A 16,870-nucleotide genomic window follows, 5' to 3' on the forward strand; every position below is an offset into this window, starting at 1 on the left:
ATGAATTTACGAGAATGCTAAAGAACTGACTGAATCAGCTGCCTGATAGAGTGTGAAAAGTAAAGGAATTTGAGGGTCACATATTCTCCTAAAACCCAGAAGGCCAGTTATTTTTGCTATTAATAGAAAGTGTCTAGAGAAATTGAAGTAAAATATGAGTTTAATTTTAAACATGGGTTGTAGGTGATGACCTCTAGGAGTGTGATTTGAGAAATTGGGACTGGAAATAAGAGATTTAGGTCAAATCAACATAAAAGTTGATAGATGACACCATTAGGGAAAACAAACTCCAAAAGAATAAGTGTTTAGAAAAGAAAGGGCAGAAACCAATTCATAGTTAAGGGGCGGGGGGGGGGTGGGGTGGCGGGGAGTGAAGGAAACCAAAAGGATCATTCAGTTCAGTTCAGTTGCTCAGTCGTGTCCTACTCTTTGCGACCCCATGAATCGCAGCACACCAGGCCTCCCTGGATCATTAAAGGAAGAGAATCATGGTAGCCCTATTTCATGCACGCAACACCCCAGCCATTGCCAAAGCCTAATGACTAAATACTTAAATATCTCTGGATAGGGAATGGAAAATGGTACAGTTTTTTTGTAAGACAGCATGGTGGTTTCTTACAAAACTAAACATACTCTTACCACACAATGCAGCAATAACACACCTTGGTATTTACCCAAAGGAGCTGAAAACTTAAGTGCACACAGAATCTTATATGCAGATGTTTACAGCAGCTTTATTCATAATTGCCAAAATGTAGAAGCAACCAAGATTCCATCAATGGGTGAATGGATAAGTTAAGTGGTATATATTCAGACAATGGAATATTATTCAGCACTAAAAAGAAATTAGCTAATAAGCCATGAGGACTTCTCTGATGGCTCACTGATAATCTGCTTGCCAATGTAGAAGATACTTGTTTGATCCCTGCGTCAGAAAGATCTCCTGGAGATGGAAGTGGCAATCCACTCCAGTATTCCTGCCTGGGAAATCCCACGGACAGAGGAGCCTGGCAGTCTGCAGTCCATGGGGTCGAAAAAGAGTCAGATACAATTAGCAACTAAAACAACAACAACAAATAAATCATGAAGAGGCATGTAGTATCATGACTATGATTAGCTAGCCCAATTAGCTGGCTTGGGTTAAAACACAGTGGCACCATTATTGATTAGCTGCGTGACTGAACAAGTTACCTAACCTCTTCACGTTTTCAGAGACAGAATTTTCTCCAGTGGTGGTTGTGAGCATTCAATGAAAGCATGCATGAAGAGAGTCAAGGAGGGGTTCAGCACCCCTCAGCACCCAGTGTCAGCTGGTCTCCTCACTGCCTTGGATAAGTACCTCATCACTTTTCTCCTGCAAACTCCAAATAGCCTCCTAATTGTTGTTCTACCTCGTGCACACGTACGCAGTCACGTCAGTCATATCTGATTGCTCTGCTTTGGTCTCTCCCTATTCCAGGTTACCATGTCTCTGCTTGGAAGCCACAGTAGGTTATCTACTTCTATAGGATGACATCGAAAAACTTCTACATAGAATTTGAGGCGGTTCATCATCTGGCCATTTCCAACCTTTTCTCCCATCATTCATCCTTACATCCAGAGGCTCCACCACATGGAACTGTTTCCTGCTGATCCTTAGTGTACCACAATCTTACGCATCCATGTCTGTGCAAGCAGTTCTATTAGAGACTCTTTTGCCCTCTGTGCCTGTCAAAGTCATACTCACTAAGATTCAGGTCCAATAAAACTAATACATACATGAAGGTTGTCACACTGGATATAGTGGTTGCCTCCCCAAAAGCTGTTCCATTCTTCTCCCATTCCTTACATGCCTTGTGGTCTGATATGGGGACTGGATCCTACCACTGGCTCTAAATCAGGACCTCAGTGATAACTGGCATAGGGACAGGAATCTGACCTGAATAGCTCCAATAACAGTACAATTTATTCTAGTTTACTAGTATGTCCTTGTCTCTGAGACTGTCGATCCTCTTTGTTCTTCTTCAAGACTGCCGTGTTATTTTAAATCCTTTGTATTTCTAGATACATTTTAGACCACCTTATCAATTGCCAGGAAAAAAATAAGGCTGTTGAAATTTTGACTGACAGTGAACTGAATCTACAAATGGGAAGAACTGATACTGTAATAATATTGAGTCTTTCCTAAATGGTAAACATTGTCTATCTCTATTTCTTTAGGTCTTGAAAAAAATCCTCCCATATATATTTTGTGATCTTCAGTATAAATGTCTTACCCATCTTTTGTTATTTTGATCTGTTGTAATGGTATTTTTAAAGTTTCATTTTTATGTTGATTGCTCATATATAAAAATAGTTAATTTTTGAATATTCATCTTCTAGCTAAGATCCTTGCTAGATTTACTTACTAATTTTCAAACTTTCAAGTTTGTATATTCTTTTGGATTTCAATATGTATATAATTGGGTTATCTGTGAATACAAATGGTTTACTGTATTCTTTCCAAATTTTATAACTTTTGCTTTTCTTCCCTCACTGCACTGGCTAGGATTCCAGTACAATGTTAGATATAAACGGTGATAATGTGGATACCTGCCTTGCTCCTAAACTCGGGAGAAAAGGATTAAACATTTCACATTTAAGTGTGAGGTTAGCTGTTAGATTTCTGTTCAATTCCGTTCAGTCACTCAGTCATGTCCGACACTTTGTGACCCCATGGACTGCAGCACGCCAGACTTCCCTGTCCATCACCAACTCCTGGAGCTTACTCAAATTCATGTTGGTGATGCCATCCAACCACTTCACCCTCTGTCGTCCCCTTCTCCTCCTGCCTTCAATCTTCAAAGTATCAGGGTCTTTTCCAATGAGTCAGTTCTTCGCATCAGGTAGCCAAAGTATTGAAACTTCAGCTTCAGCATCAGTCCTTCCAATGAATATTCAGGACTGATTTCCTTTAGGATTAACTGGTTTGATTTCGGTAGATTCCCTTTATTGAAATAAGGAAATTCTCTTCTATTCCTAGTTTGGTGAGAATTTTTATCATGAATGAGTATTAATGATTTCTTCTAGATTAACAGAGATAATTGTTTTTATTTTTCCTTTATTTGGTTAACTGAGTTACAAGCATTGATTTTCAAATTTTAAACCAATCTGGCTTTCCTGAAACAAAGCTCACTTAGTCATCATGTACTATCCCTTCTTTATATATCAGAGGGTTTAATTTGCTAATATTTTGGTTAGGATTTATACATTTCAGGTTTATGAGAATACTGACCTATAATTTTCCTTTCTTGTAATGAATTCTGATTTTAGAATCAGAGTTTGGAAGTTTGGTAACATATTCACTGTCTCTATTTACTGGAAGAGTTTGAATGCCTTTTAAAAAAAGATTTTATTTGAAGTAACTTTAGAACTTTAGAAGTAACTTTAGAAGAGTTGTAAAGTTAGTTGAATACCTTTAAAATTAGCTTTGTTAAAGCATAATTTACATTCAATAAAATGTGTAAGTGTTGAGTACAGATTGATGAGTTTTGATAAAAACATGCCCCTGAATAACCATAAGCCCAAACAAGTTACAGAATATTTTCACTAGTCCTGAAAGTTCCCTACTGCCCCTTCCCAGCTACGCTCCCTTGACACTTTGGGTTATCACTGATCCAGTCTCTATCACCACAGATGAGTCTCTCCTGTCCTAGACTTCATACAAATTGAACTCTACAGAACACACTCTTTTATTACTGAGTTCCCTCCCCAACATAATGCCTGTATTACTATTCCATGTTGTTGCATGTATCAACAATTTTAATGCTGAGAGTATTCAGTTTATAAATACAAACACAATTTATTTATATATTCAACTGCTGAATACATAATATTGGCTGTTGATAGACATTTTAGTTGTTTTTAGTTTGGGATATTACAAATAATCCCCTATGAACATCTGTATACAAGTCTTTTGTGAATATATACTTTTATTTCTTTTAGGCAAATACTTAGGAGTGGGTTAGAGGGCAGGTGAACCTTTGACATGACAAGAAACTGCTAAACTGTGTTCTGAACTGGCTGTGGGCAGTCAATAGGTATAGCAACACAGGACTGCTACAGTACAATCACAGCTTCATCAATAACTGGGATTGTTAGTTTAAGCCAGTAGTATGATCTTCCAATCTCCCCCATCTTAGTAAGTCACTGTGGTACCCATCCAGTTCAAACCACAATCTATTACTAATCCTTGATTCTACTTTCTCTCTTGCCCCAAATAAGTCAAGCTAAAGCCTTGAATCCAACCATTTCATCCACTTACCTCCCACTCCACATTTATGCCCTTAGCCCTAGCCCAAACCACACATCTTTCCCTGTAAATTCCTTACCTAGTTTATAAAGCCCTATCTACATCTCTTACTCCCTCCACACCCATCTCTTCTTCCCTCTTGCTGTGTTCCAGCTGCAGTGGCCTTCTTTCTGATCCTCTAACACATTTGTGTGCATGCTCAGTCCCGTCCAACTCTTGGCAACCCCATGGACTGCAGCCCGCCAGGCTCCTCTGTCTACAGGATTCTTTAGGCAAGAATACTGGAATGGGTTGCCATTTCCTCCTCCAGGGGATCTTCCTGACCCAGAGATCAAACTGGTGTCTCCTGCACCTCCTGCATTGTCAGGCGGATTCTTTACCACTTGAGCCACCTAGGAAGCCCTCCACCACACCTTGCTCACATCCAATACTCAAATAGTCAATACTCTAGCTATTCCCTCTGCCTAGAATCTCACTGTACCTATAAGACATTATTCTCTCCTCACTTTTCACTTCTTTTTTTCCCTTTCAATGTCATGAATCTTGATTTTCCAAGAAGATACCAACTACAAGTTGATCTCAGCGTGGTTCTTGAATCATTTCTGAATACAGTTCTAGTGAACTCTTTCTTCCAGGGTCCAGATTTTATAGTCCTGTGATCGGTGCTGGATCCTCACGGTGCTGTCTGGTTACCCTGCTGCCTGTCTGATGAGGGACACAGAGCCCCAGACAAAGAACCAAAGGGCCCAAGTTTCCTCCCTGTAGCAGGGTTTCCCCTTCTTCCTGCTCCTGCCTGGGACAAATGCCACCATTGCTACTGGCTGGGCTTCATCTCAGTGCTGGGGGACAGACGAGGTCAGTGCTCATGTTCCAATGAACCATTTCGTCAGTTGTTCTGGGTCTTCTCCTTCTGAGCTTCTAACACTTCCAGGCACAGAACCCCTTGGTACAACATTGTTTCACATTCTGGGGGAGAAGGCAATGGCAACCCACACCAGTCCTCTTGCCTGGAAAATCCCATGGATGGAGGAGCCTGGTGGGCTGCAGTCCATGGGGTCGCTGTGAGTCAGGCATGACTGAGCGACTTCACTTTCACTTTTCACTTTCCTGCATTGGAGAAGGAAATGGCAGCCCACTCCACTGTTCTCCCCTGGAGAATCCCAGGGACGGGGGAGCCTGGTGGGCTGCCGTCTATGGGGTCACACAGAGTCGGACACGACTGAAGTGACTTAGCAGCAGCAGCAGCACACTCTGGGACAGAGTCTGGACCTGAGTGTTCCTTTCTGATTTCAGTTTTGGGGGAACATTTCATACTGTTATTAATCCACTAAGAGGATCCTTGTTCTGGAGCATGTACAGTATAAAACCAAGATAAAATAAGTATTATTTCAGCACTAGTAAGTTGACTATTTTCTATGTAGAAACAGTCTGGCTGACTATTAAACTAAGGCTGATGCAAATGTTAGAAAACCTAACAGCTGCAGAACCCACACCTCCAAGCGTTCAAGGTCACACTGTCAGGCGGTCTCCCAAGTGCACGATGGCTTCAACCCTAACTCTCACCATTTCGCTCCAAGACTTACTCTTTTCCTAAACTGCTTGGATTTTTATGATCTAGAATGGTCAGGCTATAATGTAGACAATGGGCTTTTTTTTTTTCCTTTTCAGAAATAAAAAATAAAAGACCAGGCAACTAATATAGTTACATTCAAAGTTAATTAAATAGTCTAGAAAGAACTCAAGATTTTCACATTCTTCCTGGAAAAAAAAATCATTTTTAAAAGGTATTGGAAGGGAAGATATATTTAAATGGAATAATTTTTCTAAGTCAAAAAATGAAAATACAATTATGATAGAAAATACAGTTTAAGTCAATAGTTCTTTTAGTGTATAAACTGGCATAGAACTGTATAAAGGAAAACTTACCTGTTAAGTTTATCTGGCTCTTTTGGCAATTCAGAACCATCATCTTTCGCTATAAAGAAAAATATGAAAAGATTCTGGTTTACTTAAGGAAGACTGAATATATGGCCCTATGTGCATTCTTTCCAAAGCCCCAGTAAGATAGTAAGAAAGGAATAAAAATAAGGTGTATGGAGAAGGAAATGGCAATTCACTTCAATATTCTTGCCTGGAGTATACCCATGGACAGAGGAGCCTGGTGGGCTACAGTCCATGAGGTTGAAAAAAAAAAAAAAATAAGGTGTAAAATCTCAAGAAGAGCAAAAGAAAGATGGCAAGAAAAATGTTCAAGATAGAAAGCAGATGTCAAGTGGTAACTATCTTAACAGGTCATAGAAATTTGAAACCTAATGACATGATGAAAGAAGGCCAATAAAAAGCAAATAGATTTACACTTCAGAACTTGAGAAACAATTTAGGAATTGGAGGTACCAGATACCCCTGAAAGGTGAAATGTATAGTGTGGATACCAAAGACATAGCCTTCATCCTATGCAACCAGATGACCACTGCTGCCTAGGCAGGAGAGAAGATACCTTATTCTGGAGAGACTGAGCCAGAGAGATTCAGGGGACAGCAGAACAAGAGCGTGGTAAGGGACTGATGACAGAGAATAAATCAAACAGATCATATTGAATAAGCAATATTCCTTACTCTCTCTCCTTGTCCAGCTCCTAGAGTGTAAGTAGTTAACCTTTCTTTCTTCAGGCATATGACTGGAGGATTCATCTCAGAAGAAACAGTTAAACCTAGCTAATGGTAAGGTCAGATCCTCAGTGAATGATCCTATAATGAAACAAAACCATCAGCAAGTCTAGTCTGTATACAAAATTTCCAGTCTTTTCAATGAACGACTGTCATTCATCATTTTCATTCATCATTCAATGAATGATTTTCACACATTATACAGATGCACAGTTAAAGGTGGGTAGATAATTGAGTAAAGTCCTTATTTTGAATGATAACAACAATAATAAACAGGAAGAAAATAGAAACGAGAAACATACTTTTCTGGACATTTTCCAGAATACAGAACAAAAAACAGAGAGAAGGATAATTGGAGAAAATAGATTTTTTAAAAAGGTTGCATAACAGATCAGTAGATCCGACATCCAAATCTTTGGAGATTTAGAAGAGAGAACAGGGAAACTGGAGGGGAAGGGAATTATAAAAGAAATCAAATGAGAAAAAAGTCCAAAACTAAAGAATTAAGCGTTTGAGATTCAAACAGCCTATGAAATGCCCTACATGATGAATGAGGAGGAAAAAAAATGAAATTATATCAAGAAATACTATCAAGAAATTTCAGATCACTGGGAATAAAGAGAAGATTTTAAAAGCTTCCACTGAAAATAAGTCACATGTGGAGAAGCAGACATCTGCATGAAAGCAGATTTCTTAAGGGTAATACTGGAAACTAGTCTTTACAATTCTAAAAGAAAACTATTTTCAAACTAAAGTTTAACCAAATTATGAACATATCAGAGTGGAGTGAATACCTTTTTAGGCATGTGAAGTAATGAAAGATTTAGTGCTCTTGTACTAGAAAGCTCCTGGCAGAAGTGTTTCAACAAAATAAAGGAGCAAACCAACCCGGAGGTAAAGGAGAGCTCCCATTCAATAGGTGGCAGAACGGCCTTCCCAGGATTCCTGTGAGAGAACTGCCCTTTCAGAACCGGAAGAGGAGGATGAGTGAGCTCCTCAGCAAAGGCGTTTCCCAGGGAAAAAACCAAACTGAATACCAAAACTGTTCTTTGCGGTTTTGTCAGAAAGTTTGGGGGAAGAATAAATGGTAGATATTCCTCCAAAACACAAACCAAAATAAATCCAAAAAGCAAAACCAAGGGAATAAAAATACAGGCCATTTGTCCAAGAAAAGAAAAGTCAGTCATGGCTCATCTGTGAAGAATATTTACTAAGTCATATCAATGTAAATGAATGATACTGGGAGAATGGGGGAGAGAAAATGTGAGTGGAAATGGCACCATAAAATTTCTACCTTTATCTTTCAGAAGAAGCCCATGAGTCATATCTAAACTGAAAATCCTAGAATTTTAGTATGGAATGCACTTAGAAATACAGTGGTAATTCCAAAAGAAACAGCTAAATGTGTTGAAAGCTGTTGGTATCTTGTGGGGGGTGGGGGCAGCTTTTAGTTATAGATGGTGGGGCTTACAAGTCTGCTGTATTTCCTTAAACACTGATTTAGATTATTTGTCCTTTAAAGCTGTGAACAAATACTTCTTTGATAGAAAATAGATACTTAAGATTTTTAGTAAAACTGCTTTAAAACTTTACTTAACAGTTATTGGACTATCTGGTGCAATGAAGTACAAGCAGGAAAAATGAGGTTGGTAACCTCAGCAAATAGATCCACATACACTACCCCTGTTAAAGTCACAATTTTTACATTGCCTGACATCTGTAGACAGCAGATCTATCTGTGATAATACTGTAATCATCAACAACAAAATTATGGTTGAATGATGGTGCTAAAAGCTCATGTTCCTTAATTAGCAAGTTATACTACTGGACTAAATTTCTCCCTCCTGATATTCAGAAAGAATGTTTTTCCAGAGGAAATAGAATTCTTATAGGAATACTCAACAACCAATATTCCCTCTGAAGAAAAAAAAATCACCTGAAATTCTGAGACATCATCTGCTTCAGCTGTAGAAACAAGTTTCTTTAAAACTTGTTCTATTGCAATGGGGACTTTAAAAAGAACAGTGAACCAACTGAGAACTTAAACTGAAGAAGAATCAAATGCTTATCACATCTTCCTCATTGTAAGCAGAATGGGATGTATTTGCGCAATCATCATGTGTTTTTTTTTAAGTTTTTTTTTTAAGTACTACATAATGTGAATTAGTAGTATAATCTCCCTAATATTTCTATAATTCTTCTCTATTCTTGTATTTTGACTGTCAGTAATTAAATTATAGCTTATTTAGATAAGAATCTGAAACTTAGTAGAATGACTCTTCTTTAACAAAAGCTAAAGGAATATGCCTAGCTAAGAGAAAAATTATTACCTTAGGTTTGGCTACTATTATTTATCTTTATATTCTTATACATTTTGTTTCAACCAAAGATTTTTTTTAAATTATATGAACTCTATATTTTGAATAGGGCTTCCCAGGTGGCTCAGTGGTAATCCACCTGCCAATGCAGGAGACACAGGAGATGCCAGTTTGATTTCTGGGTTGGGAAGATCCCCTCCCCTGGAAGATCAAATGGCTACCCACTTCAGTATTTTTGCTGGGGAAATCCGATGAACAGAGAAGTCTGGTGGGCTACAGTCCACGGGGTTGCATAGAATCGGACACAACTGAGTGAGTATGCATGCATGCATGCTTTAAATATCAAAATAAACATGATAAACAAAAAATAATTTGACCATATTACCACACAGAAATAAAAATTCACTGGGACAAACTGAAAAAAAAGATAAGATGTATGAGCTTACAGTAGTTCCCCATTATTGGCAGGGGATACCCTCCAAGCCCCCGAGTGGTGCTTAAGAACATGGACAGTATGAAGCACTATATACATTATACTATGTTTTTTCCCTATACATACATACTTATGATGAAGTTTAATTTGTAACCTAGGCACAGTAAGAGGTTAACAAGAATAACTAATAATAAGACAGAACAATTGTTAACAACATACTGCAAGAAAAGTTATGTGAATATGGTCTCTTTCTCTCTCAAAATATCTTGGACAAATTTAATGTCTTGTTTCCATCTTAACTAAGCACTTATGCTTTATGGCCATATCTTTTGCAGTCTGAGGTATGACAGCAAAATTAGCATGGATTTCTTTTTCCTTCTTCATAATTTCATGGATAGAAGATTTGTTCCTACTGTTAATCTTAGCAACCTCAGATATGGTATTTTTTCTTACTAAGTTGAGAACTTTCACTTAAAGGAAGCACTTTATGGCTTCTCTTGACATGTGTGAATGGCCAGCAGCACCACTCTTGTGCTTTGGGGTCATGATTAAGTAAGGGTCACTTGATCAGAAGCACTAAGATACCTCAGATATCAGACAGTTCACTTGATAACACAGATGGCTACTAAGTGACTAACGGGTGAGAGATGCTGAACAAAGAGAAGACTCACATGCTAGGCAGGATGAAGCTGGATGGCAAGAGATTTCATCATGCTACTCAGAATGATGCACAATTGAAAACTCATGAATCATTTATTTCTGGAATTTTCCATTTAATACTTTTAGATCAAAATTGACTACAGATGGCTAAAAATAGAAAGTGAAATGGTAGATAAGGGGGGACCACTATATATGAAATCCCTTTGTAACAAATTAGAAAGTCTCTAATTTACTCAGAATCTAGGAGGCAACAGAGTTATGTTATACATTGTCTTCTTCCAGACCTCCAAGTTTTCATAAACAAATTGAAGTATAACTGGGGAGGCACTTGAAAAATCCCCTTGTCCAACTCCTGACACTGGGCAAAATATTCTTTGACAACAGCCCTGAAAATGAAGTCATTAAGCTCTGCCAAATGAATGAAAGCTATGAAAGCATACCTTCAGTGATAGGGAGTTTACCACCTGTCAACACTGTCTTGCCCATTCGTAAGCAACTTGGTTAGAAAATCCTTCCTTGCTATTATAAACAGTGCTGTGATGAACATTGGGGTGCACGTGTCTCTTTCAGATCTGGTTTCCTTGGTGTGTATGCCCAGAAGTGGGATTGCTGGGTCAAGCAGATGAATTGATAAGGAAGCTGTGGTAAATATACACCATGGAATATTACACAGCCATTAAAAAGAATTCATTTGAATCAGTTCTAATGAGATGGATGAAACTGGAGCCCATTATACAGAGTGAAGTAAGCCAGAAAGATAAAGAACATTACAGCATACTAACACATATATATGGAATTTAGAAAGATGGTAATGATAACCCTATATGCAAAACAGAGAAAGAGACACAGATGTACAGAACAGACTTTTGGACTCTGTGGGAGAAGGTGACGGTGGGATTTTTCGAGAGAACAGCATCGAAACATGTATATTATCTATGGTGAAATAGATCACCAGCCCAGGTTGGGTGCATGAGACAAGTGCTCGGGGCCTGGTGCACTGGGAAGACCCAGAGGGATTGGGTAGAGAGGGAGGTGGGAGGGGGGATCGGGATGGGGAATACATGTAAATCCATGGCTGATTCATGTCAGTGTATGACAAAAACCACTACAATATTGTAAAGTAATTAGCCTCCAACTAATAAAAATAAATGAAAAAAAAAAAAAGAAGAAAATCCTTCCTTGTGTTTGGTCGGCTGGGACCTGCTGGATGGACTTTCCCATGAGGGATGCTGCAAATGCAACATCTAGGAAGGTCGGCTAACCCAGCTGACTGTAACTCAGTGCCCAAACTGGAATGAAGAGAGTGAAGGAAGTGAAGGGAGAGTGAAGGGAGAACTCAGCATAATTACCCCAGGACTGCTCCAGGTAGTCTGGTATGTGTGAGCACACAAACTGTAAGTAAGGGGGCCAGAGTCCAGGCCACAAGGAGAAGAGGCTGCCGAGACACGGGAAGGTCATCAGGATCTCCAACGGCTGGGTTTGAGCTCACAGCTTGTGCATTTTTGTCAGTCCACCAAGGTAAAGACCTAGCGCTTCAGGTACACAGCAGGTGGTAGGCAAACTTGGGGGAATGAGAGGCACTGGCATGTCTACATACCAGATGGGAGTCTTAGGCTTAGGATAACAAAATTAATTCCAGACCACTAATTATGAGAATAAAAAAAAAGTCCCTGGTGCATTCAAGGTACAAATAGGGCAAAACCTGTATATCATGGACATCAGTGGCTACAACCTACCAGTCCTGGGGAAGATATGACTGACTTGTAGCTTCAATATTAGTCTGATATTAGTATCCTGGAGCAACGGAGAAGAAATTTCCCTTTTCTATAGGAAATCCCTTCAAATATTTGAAAATGGATTTTACAACTGCCTTTTAGCTCTCCTTCCACTAGCTAAATGTACAGTTTCTTCATCACAGGAAATGTGAGGCTCCAAGTTGAGCATGCTTGGATGAGGGCACAGCAAACCAGAGTCAGGAAAGCTATCATCTTAACACATGCTTGGTAAATTATTATTAATTATTATTCACATTAGGCTTCTGTTCAAAGGGCTCTCTGATAATTTTTCATAGATTAATGTTCTGCTATGAAGTCAGGTCTCTTCTCTTCTGTATTTGGAAATTTTAATTCTTTGATCCCAAATGGATGACTTTATGTTCATTCCATTAAATTGGAGGTTTTCATTGCATTACCCCATTGGAGGGGCAACGGGAATATCCAGGTTGGCTCTCTGGCCTTGTAGCTTAGCTGTGTGCCCTTGGGCTAACACTTTTATCACTGAACCTCAGCTTCCTCACTGAGGAAGAGACTGAGGATCAGACAGATAAAATGCATGTGAAAGCACTTGGTAAACTATGAAGTAAAATCAGGATCCAAGTTTATGCATTGACAATGTTGCTGAAGCCTAAAATTAATGCCTACAGAGATGATACAGTTAGCTGCCTCTCGAGTTTCTCATGTATTTAATTAATTATCTGCTCCAGTTCTGTGTTATCTAAGAATGAGATAATAATTTCTTCTATGTACTTTCTAGACCTCTTTATTAATATATTAAATGAATATGAGATCTTATTCTTGCAGTAATGTAGTACAGACCTTTTTTTCAAGTCATTGAAGTGAAAGTGGCTCAGTCATGTCTGAATCTATGCAACCCCACGGTCTATACAGTCCACTGAATTCTCCAGGCCAGAATACTGGAGTGGGTAGCTGTTCCCTTCTCCAGGGGATCTTCCCAACCCAGGGATCAAACCCAGGTCTCCCACACTGCAGGCAGATTCTTCACCAGCTGAGCTACCAGGGAAGCCCAAGAATACTGGAGTGGGTCGCCTGTCCCTTCTCCAGCGGATCTTCCCGACCCAGGAATCGAACCAGGGTGTCCTGCATTGCAGGCAGATTTTTACCAGCTGAGCTACCAGGGAAGCCCAATTCATTATAGGTAATTAATTCTCACTGGATGTTGTTTTTCACAGAAATTCACATGGTACAATACGACCATCTAATTTAGAGTAATTTTAGTGACAGACCATCTAATTTAGACGGTTTTTTGCACTTTATTTTCCACCATAGCAGCTGCTTCTGCTACATTACAGCAGTCTTTCCCTACGAAGCTGCAGAAAATAATTTTCTTCCTGGCACTAAAGGTACTACTCCAGTCCTGCTGTGAGGGCAGGCAAGCTGAAAACTATTCACTGTCTTGGATTTCCACATATTTCACCAACACACATAAAGCAAACCGTGAAAACCTGCCAAAGCACTATCTGCTTTGTCGCTCATTTGTTCGGTGATTTGGGAACCTGGACAGCTTTCCTGTCTGGGTTGATGGCAAAGCTGGGGGACTGAAAGGAGTGAACGGTGACACTGCCCTGAGAGAAAAGAAGAAAAGAAAGGGCCAGCTTGTCTTCCAGTTTCTTCTCATCCTTCTCTTTCAGGCTAAAACCAAAATCTAATGCACAGAATCATTTATCATGAAAATTCTTTACAACCGGTTCTTAAATTTCCATTCACCAGAATATGAATATAGCTTTGTATAGAATATTCTTCTGCAAGGATGGTACTGTAGGGCTTGATGAAAGATTAAGGGATATGTATCATTCATTTGCTCATTCCACAAACATTTCCTGAGTGGAGAGGATACAGCGAGGGAATACTACAGATTCTGGTTGGTCAGAAATATGATCAGTGTGAAGAAGTCCCATTCCTCTGTGGACACACCAGCCTTAAAATTGTTAGGAGAATTCTGAAGAACTCTGCGACAATCATGACATATTTGAAGATGCTGAAAAAGATGCCTGATCAATACTGCATCAGATTCAGATGCTCTGCGGAAAAGCACTTGAACTTCAATGCAAATTGTACACATTCAATGGACTGGCAGGTCCCAGAAGGGGAAAGAAGAGACCATGGACATCTAGTGAAGAGAAGAAGTACAAGAGAGATCAGTCTGGAAGAGTGAGCCCGAGCAGCAAGGCCTGCTGATTGGGGAGGTCACAAGGCCAGTTGGGTACCGCTGAAAGAAGGGCAGATTGTAGAGGAAAACGCTATGTCACCAGGAGCCCAACCCTCACCAGTGGCTAACCCCTCTGGGCAAGAGGAGCCAATAGCTTTGCTCTTCTCATTGCAGAGAAAGCAAAGGAGCCATGGAGGTGATGGAGCTAAGAGTTACGAAAGGGCTGTTGGTAAGAAGAGAGTGAAGTGACCAAGGGTATCGGAAAAACACTGGGCAACAGAACAGAAGGGCTGCAGAGCCTCAGTCACTTCCACCTGGATTCTTTGAGGGAAAACCTAGAAGGGGACCTCTCTAGAAAAAAAAATGCTGACAGTTTTCCTAACCAAGGGGAAAGGAGTCTCAGATTAGTAAGATCTGGTGGTTACCGAGGGTGAAGTCTGAGAAACAGCTACTATAGATCAGAGAGTTAAAAACTGGTGTCATATCTTTATGACACGGGCACCATTTGTCCATATGACCATGACATTTAAAGATACTAAGATTGCAAGTTTTGATAATTAAAAAACAGGATCACACTAAACCAAATGGAGAAAGACAAATATGATACTGCTTATATGTGGAATCTTAAAAAATGACAGAAATGAACCTATATGCAATGTAGAAATAGACCTACAGATATAGCAAACAGACTTGTCATTACCAAAGGGGGAAGCAGGGGTAAATTAGGAGTTTGGGATTAACATATATACTCGACTATACATAAAATACATAATCAATAAGGACCTACTGTACAGCACAGGGAATTAAACTCAATATTTTATAATAACCTATGAGAGCAAAGAATCTGAAAAACACATATATAAAATAGATAAATATATGTGTATAACTGAATCATTTTGCTGTACATCTGAAATCAACACAACGTTGTAAGTCAATCATACTTCACTTAGAAAAAGAAAGGATGACACAGGCGGCTTTGACACAGACACAACAGGAAAGATCTCAGTATGACTTCATTACTGAAAATGGATACAGAAAATATTGCAAGTTACTTGCTAGATCATTTACTTGCTATGAATAATTAATACTTGGCAAGTAACAACAAGTAGTCACTTCTTACATGGTAACGGCTGGTGGAAAAGTCGTAGAATTATTAGTCTGTACAGAGTTTCATCTTTCATCAGTATATGGGCTGCTTCCAAATTCACTGGATTTTCTAGAACTGGATTAGAAAGCATAACCTATAGGAAAACATATAAAACACAGAATTTTTAAAGCGGCTTTTTTTCTTAGGGGAAAAAGACAAACCAGTACATACAACATTCAGGAAGCATTTATAAATGCTTACAATGTGTTCACCTGGAGACAAAGACAAATGAGACATGGTCCTTACTCTCAAGACACTCATGGTCCCATCCTTTATGGCAAATAGGGGGAAAAAGTAGAAACAGTAATGGATTTATTTTCCTGGACTCCAAAATCACTGCAGCAACTGCAGCCATGAAACTAAAAGATGCTTGATCCTTGGAAGGAAAGCTATGACAAACCTAGGGAGTGTATTAAAAAGCAAAGACATCACTTTGCCAACAAAGGTCCATATAGTCAAAGCTATGGTTTTTCCAGTAGTCATGTACAGATATGAGAGTTGGACCATAAAAAAGGCTGAGCACTGAAGAATTGATGTTTTTGAATTGTGGTGCTAGAGAAGACTCTTGAGTCCTTTGGGCTGCAAGGAGATCAAACCAGTAAATCCTAAAGGAAATCAACCCTAAATATTCATTAGAAGGACTGAGGCTGAAACTGAAGCTCTAATACTTTGGCCACCTGATGTGAAGAGCTGACTCATTGGAAAAGACCCTGATGCTGAGAAAGACTGAAGGCAAGAGGAGAAGAGGGTATCAGAAGATGAGATAGTTGGATGACATCACTGACTCAATAGACATGAGTCTGAGCAAACTCTTGGAGGTAGTGAAGGTCATGGAAGTGTGAACGCTGCAGTCGATGGGGTCACAAAGGGACATGACTTAGCGACTGAACAACCATAGTTTTCTACCACTGCTATAACAAATTACCACAAATTTAGCATCTAAATCAACACAAATTTATTCTCTCATATTTCTACAGGTAGGAAGCTGGGGTTGGTTGTACTGGCTTCTCTTCTCAAGACTGCACAAGACTTAAAGTAAGGTATTGGCTGGCTGGGCTCTTATCAGAGGTTCTGGGAAGAATGTGTCTCAGTTCATTTAGATTTCTGTTCAGTTAGCTCAGTTCACTCAGTTGTATCCAACTCTTTGCGACCCCATGGACTGCAGCACGCCAGGTTTCCCTGTCCATCACCAACTCCCGGAGCTTTCTCAAACTGATATCCATTGAGTCGGTGATGCCATCCAACCATCTCATCCTTTGTCATCCCCTTCTCCTCCTGCCCTCAATCTTCCCTTTGTTGGCAAAGTGATGTCTCTGCTTTTTAATATGCTATCTAGATTGATCACAGATTTTCTTCCAAGAAGTGAGCATCTTTTAATTTCATGGCTGCAGCCACCATCTTCAGTGATTTTGGAGTCCCTCAAAATAAAGT

The 16,870-nt window shown here is 39.4% G+C and overlaps 1 protein-coding gene across 16 annotated transcripts in view; it reads right to left on the reverse strand.

Annotated features, from left to right (window-relative positions):
• UBE2U (ubiquitin conjugating enzyme E2 U) overlaps positions 1-16,870 on the reverse strand; it is a 64,754-nt gene that overhangs the window by 31,715 nt on the left and 16,169 nt on the right. For 14 of the 16 annotated variants that reach the window (XR_011487840.1, XR_011487841.1, XR_011487842.1 and 11 more), the window contains exons 5-6: positions 15,413-15,533; positions 6,197-6,245 (exon numbers count right to left, since the gene is read on the reverse strand). Coding sequence is in view for 8 of the 16 variants with exons in the window: in XM_070468039.1 (XP_070324140.1) it covers positions 6,197-6,245; positions 15,413-15,533 (170 nt within the window). In the remaining 8 variants the exon portion in view is untranslated. Of the gene's footprint in view, positions 1-6,196; positions 6,246-6,885; positions 7,012-15,412; positions 15,534-16,870 lie in introns of those variants that run through there. The other 2 variants (XM_070468043.1, XM_070468038.1) reach the window with 2 other exon arrangements.

This window comes from Odocoileus virginianus, chromosome 5 (assembly GCF_023699985.2).
Source record: "Odocoileus virginianus isolate 20LAN1187 ecotype Illinois chromosome 5, Ovbor_1.2, whole genome shotgun sequence".
In the NCBI taxonomy this organism is placed as follows: Eukaryota; Metazoa; Chordata; class Mammalia; order Artiodactyla; family Cervidae; genus Odocoileus; species Odocoileus virginianus.